The 5,597-nt window shown below is 34.0% G+C and overlaps 1 protein-coding gene across 1 annotated transcript; it reads left to right on the top strand.

Annotated features, from left to right (window-relative positions):
• Nucleotides 1–246: 246 nt before the first annotated feature.
• LOC107896970 (protein CMSS1) lies at nt 247–5,597 on the top strand. Its single transcript, XM_016822291.2, has 6 exons — nt 247–676; nt 768–963; nt 1,294–1,366; nt 2,804–2,853; nt 4,657–4,770; nt 5,005–5,597. The coding sequence occupies exons 1-6, from the start codon at nt 394–396 to the stop codon at nt 5,159–5,161; spliced, it is 873 nt and encodes a 290-aa protein (XP_016677780.2). The 5' UTR covers nt 247–393; the 3' UTR covers nt 5,162–5,597.

Here is a 5,597-nt window from a genome sequence, read left to right as displayed (position 1 = left end):
TTTTTATATATTTTAATATGTATATATTTTTAATAAAAATATTTATTTTTTATATAAAGAAGTCACGTTACATTTTATGATTGGTTATAAGAATATTTTTTTAACATATTTTAGATATAAATTAAAAAATTAGTATATTTTTAATGCTAAATTAGGAAAAAAAGTATTTTAAATACCAAAATGGAAAAGGAGTATACTTTAAAAGTGAAATAGTAAATTAAGACTAATTGCAACTGAAAACAATTTTGTCCAAGGCAGATCAGCAGCTTCACTGAACGAGTCTAAATAGTGTTGGCCAGTTTACGTTTAAAAACCTAGCTTAAGCTATAAGCATTAGTGAGTGAAGAAAAGCCGCAGTTTGGTCAGGAAAAAAGAAAAAAGCGCAGTAAAGCAATGGGGAGTGGGAAACCGGAGAAAACTCAGAAACCTGGCCGAACCCCTAAACCCTTCGGCCCTAACAATCCCAAATCCCAATCCAAGTTCAAGAAGAAGACAAACACCAAGAACACAGCCAACCGCCAAATCAAAACCAAAACTACCTCTGTTACTGGCAACAACAAGAACAACCAACCGTCGCAGCCGGCATCTCCGTCGCAGCAGCTTCGTTATTTTCTTAGCCAGTTTGAGTCCGCCAATGGTGTCCAACTCTCTTCTCTCGAATTGGAATCAATTAAAGGTAATATTGAAGTTATTAATCGGAGATTATTAAAAACTTGAAAAGGGGGTTTGAATTTCTTCTTCTTCTTTGTTCTTACAATATTGTGTAGATAGTTGTTTTTTGGATGTCTCTCAAGAGTTGGGTCAAGATGTAATGAAGCTAGAAAAACATATAAAGGAAGCTTTTGGTGCCAAATGGAAAGAAGAGCTTTGTGAAGGGAAGCACATTGAAGGGAAAATTGAAGCAGGAAGTCCTGCTGTTCTTGTTGTTGCTCCTTCAGCTTTACGATCTATTGAACTTTTAAGGTTCGTTAGCCTCGGTTTCCTTGTTACATAATTTTCATTCGTTTATGAAAATGAAAAAAAGAAAAGGTAAAATCATAGTTATGTTTGATATAGATATTGATGAATATTTATTTGGAGTGGAGGGTTGGAGAGAAAAGAATAATAGTTTTTTTCATTTAGATAGCAAAGTGGGGAGAAGTGAAAAGAAGAGTAAATTAACCAGAACTTAGGAGTTTTTTGATTCCCCTGTTGTAGGACAGTAGGAGTGCATGTTTGTGAAAATATTTTAAATTTTGATTTATTTTTTATTCTGGCTAAAAAGGGACTGAAAATTTTGTTCTGTTCCTCTAGGGGCATGCGCACATTGACTAAAGAATGCCATGCTGTAAAGCTGTTTTCAAAGCACATGAAGATTGATGAACAGGTAGTTTATTATTGCTCTAAGCCACTAATTTTGAATGCTACATGCTAATTGTTATTTACTATTACTCTTTATGAGTTGGAATCCATGGTGTTGAGAGGTTTGTACTTTTTGTGATGGTGCTACTTAAATGTTCGTTCTTTTGACAATTGATGGGCTGGATAGTTATTTATAGAAGAGTAACTTCAACAAATACATTATATATAACTTGATTTAGAGACTAGAGTTGTTCTATCAGATAGATTACTTCAGAAAGGTTTGATTTAAGGTTGATTTTCAAACTAAAATAGAGTTGAAATTAGAGGAAAAAATAATTTACATGCATATGCCTAGAACATGAGATTCAAGATTTAAACACCTAAACTTTACTTAAAAACGTTCAAAAAGCTTGAAGACATAAGAAGCTTTTAATTAATCTTCATTGCATATACTTCGCACTTTTGGCTGAAGTTCCTGTTTTGACATGATATTATACGGATATGGGAGTAATATTCACGCGTAACTGTGTCCTGATAATATGGCCTAGCTCTCAACAATAGCATTGGTTATATGGTTGCAGTCGTCTACTGTTCTCAAGTATCAAAGGCAATTACCAAGAGCCAGTAGGATTTCAATGTTGGGCAATTGATTGTTAGAGGGTGTAGCTTAATATCAATCTGCAGTTTTTATCCCAACTTTCTTTGATTTTTTGAAGTTTTTATGTTTAGTTAGTAAAATCTGTCTTAGCCTGTTATTTGACTACTTGATTTTGGAGTCTGTGTGTTTGGAGTGTGTGTGATGATGTGGGGTGGGAAGGGCCCTTCACTATTTTAGTAGTAATAGTAGTTTTGTTTGTGGGTTAATTCCAATAATAAACACAAAGGATCCTGAAATTGTTTTTTGATGAAAGGTCCCTCTATTGGGGTGATAAAGTTTTCACGTACACATCTCTAGCTTTGCTGCATAGAAGTAGTGTTCTGGGTTTATCATCAATGTTCTGGTCTTCAAAAGGAATCAGTTCTTAAGTAAACCATTTGAGATTTTGCTTTCACAAATGTGCCAGTTGGTGTCAAAAAGTGATCAAAGACGCAATTTTTGTAATTTATTATTCTGTATCTGAGACTTGGATGTACCATGTAATCTATTGTCATTCTCTCTTTCTCCTCTTCCCCCCCCCCCTCTTCTTTTCTAGAATACAGTATTTCCAAAAATATATTATTAGACAGTCAAGCTTTACAGTTAAGCTTTATGGAATCCAATTCAGACAGTTTGGTAGATGTTAAATACATTGTTACCCATGATATACTTTGTAAATTGCTGTGGCATAGCTTGTCAGTGACTCAATGAATTGATATATCTTTATTATCATGTCTCTGGTTAGTTGATATGCATGCTATGAAGTTCCTATTTATTAGTTAATTCTTGGTTGTGCTTATTTTGCTTCATTTTTGGTTGTTGCAGGTATCTTTATTGATGAACAGAGTTAACATTGCTAGTGGCACTCCAAGTAGGTTAGTCATCAAACCTTGCAATCAAATGAACTAGTAGTTATCATTTAAAAAGAATTCTAGTAGTTTATCAAAGACAACTTTGAAAGCCATCTTGATGAAAGTTAAACATGAAGGTCCTTTTGTGTAATCTAAGAATTTAAATTAGATTAAATTCATTTGTTTGGTGGAGAAAGACCATTTACTTACACATAAGGACAAAAAGGAGTAGAAAATTGTGTTCTTATAGAGGGATCAAATTGATGAGCTATGGATAAAATCATGGGAGAGCGCTATCATGCAAACATTGAGTTATAAGACTGTCATGCATCAAAAATCAATTTGGTTTAATGTAATTGAAGTTATTTATTTGTTTAAGGTCTTTGTTGTTTTACTAACCAGTTAATGAGGTGACTTATAGATCATGCTTTCTGATCTGGAAAAAGCTTATGTGAAGGTTCTTATCTCCTTTGAGAAGCCCTTTGAATGGGCTTTAGAGAAAGGAGCATTGTAAATTGACATTGCACGTATTCAAGCTAATAAACATCCATGGTGGAGTATTAATCTATTTGAGGAGTTATGGGTACTTGAATTGCTAGTAAGATAACACACAAAAGACATCACAAATTGACTGTTTTTCATAGAACATGGATGAGACTTTGTGATGCTTTGCGGCATCGAGTGTTAGGCAGCTAAGTATCAACTATGCAGAAGATTGGTGTGGTTAAAATCTGAATATTATGGCAGATGTAATATTAGGACAGTTACGATTAGAAACAAGTGCATCTATGAAAACGTTGGCTTAGAGCTGAAAGGAGGAGATTGACTTATGTTGGTTTGGACATTTGAGCTATGGTACTCAGACCTGGGAGTGAGTGTTGGATACGATTATATGTCTAGGACAGGTAAGTTCAAATTTTCTTGTTTTCCTATTTATTCGGAGGGCTATGTACCAATACCCTTATCCAAAATGAACATGAATATTTCAAGAAAAATGAGGAGTCAATAACATTTCATGTGAGGCCTGTACCTGCAAACAATCTTGTTAGGAGATGCAACATAATGGAGGATGACATTTCCAGAATAAGAAATGGAGACAATAAGATGTGGATGGAACTCTAGGAAAGAACCTTCTATTCATATTACTTAAAGTATGATCCTAAATGGCATAAATCATCCTTGTAGTTGACTTCATATAGTGGAAAAGGCATTATTTGTTGTCTGCTGTTTTTTGTTGGATCAAAATTAATCCATCCAAAAATATAAAGGATGAATAGTTACACAGAAGATGAAATACTAAATATGTTGAAATTATTTGGTAGGATTGATATTCTTAGTTGTTGAATTCAATTTCAATATTGTTGTGTTAGCACATTAAATTTTTCCCCTTAAACTTGTTTTGCAAGTTATTCCAGATGGTACTTTCTACTTGGATCCAAATGAATTACCTCTTCAATGGTTTACTGATTCAAATAATTTCATTGCAGAACTTAGAATAGTGTAAAGTTGTCCAAAATTTATGTCAATTAATACTTGCAATATTGTCTACGTAGGTAAACTGAAAAGCATAGATCATCTTCCGTTGGGAAATTGTATGCTCATTAAATTATAAAAGCAGAAAGGAAGTAAGAAAATGATAAATTTAACCAAAATAAGGAAAAGGGTACTTTTATTTATCTCAAAGCGGTACGATAGATTTCTGTCATGATCTTTTCTTGATTTGGGTTGGTTGTGTGATGTGGCAAACTGGCAATGTTCTTCTGTTTGTTTCTCAACATTACAGATTGATTCATGGTTTTGCTGGTTCTCTTGTAATCTTAATTGCAGAATCAAAAAGTTGATTGACATTGAAGCATTGGGACTTTCACGTTTATCAGTGCTTCTGCTTGATATTCACACAGATGTCAAAGGCTATTCCTTGCTTACACTTCCCCAAGTCAGGTTTGTCAATGAGCCAACTTATAACTTATCATTATCTCCCTCACTGTTAGGTTTCATTTTGATTTGTGTTTATCTACATATCATTATCCCTTGTCTTTTGCAAATCGTATACATGGGAACATGTTTGTTTCCCTACCCTTAACATCCATGCTACATTTTAACACCAAATTCATCCATGGACTTGACAACTATGAGCTATGTTTGACGCATGTGTATTTATTGTTTAATTGGCAGGGATGAGTTCTGGGACTTGTACAAGAACTACTTCCACCAGCAACTTGTTAAAGGCGATCTGCGCATCTGTCTTTATGGTCCAATTCCAAATGGTAATGAATTTAAGGGCAAAAGTGTAGAATTAGCTGATGGAGATAGAGAACAGCTAGATTCATAAAAAAGAATTTTGATCCATGTTGTGCATGTATCCTGCAATTTTGTTTTTAGAAAAGGTCAAGTTACATCATTTTCCTTGTCACCCTTTGCATATGCAAATCAATTTTCCGTGGATTTCACTTTCATAGTCTGTGCTATTAGATTCCATTTTCATGTTTCTTCCATAAGCCTCAAAGTCTGTGATCTAAATCATAATCCAAGATAATGTAGATAGAAAATTTGGGCCTGGGGTTCCGAATTCTGCAATGTGAACAATTCCATGAATGAAACTCTGCACCTTATTTAGTCATAGCAGAGAGAGAAGTCAACTGCTCCCACTAACTATCCTCATCTTCAGTGGATTCACCACCAATTATTATTCTAGAAGTTGACCTATTGGACCATTGGTTTTCTTCAACATTATTTCCTTTTTCAATTGCAGTGTTTTTGAGTTTCAA

The sequence above is a fragment of the Gossypium hirsutum genome, chromosome A10 (assembly GCF_007990345.1).
Source record: "Gossypium hirsutum isolate 1008001.06 chromosome A10, Gossypium_hirsutum_v2.1, whole genome shotgun sequence".
NCBI lineage: Eukaryota > Viridiplantae > Streptophyta > Magnoliopsida > Malvales > Malvaceae > Gossypium > Gossypium hirsutum.
Note: the sequence above shows the minus strand (reverse complement) of the source record. Positions and strands in the feature narration are given on the sequence as shown.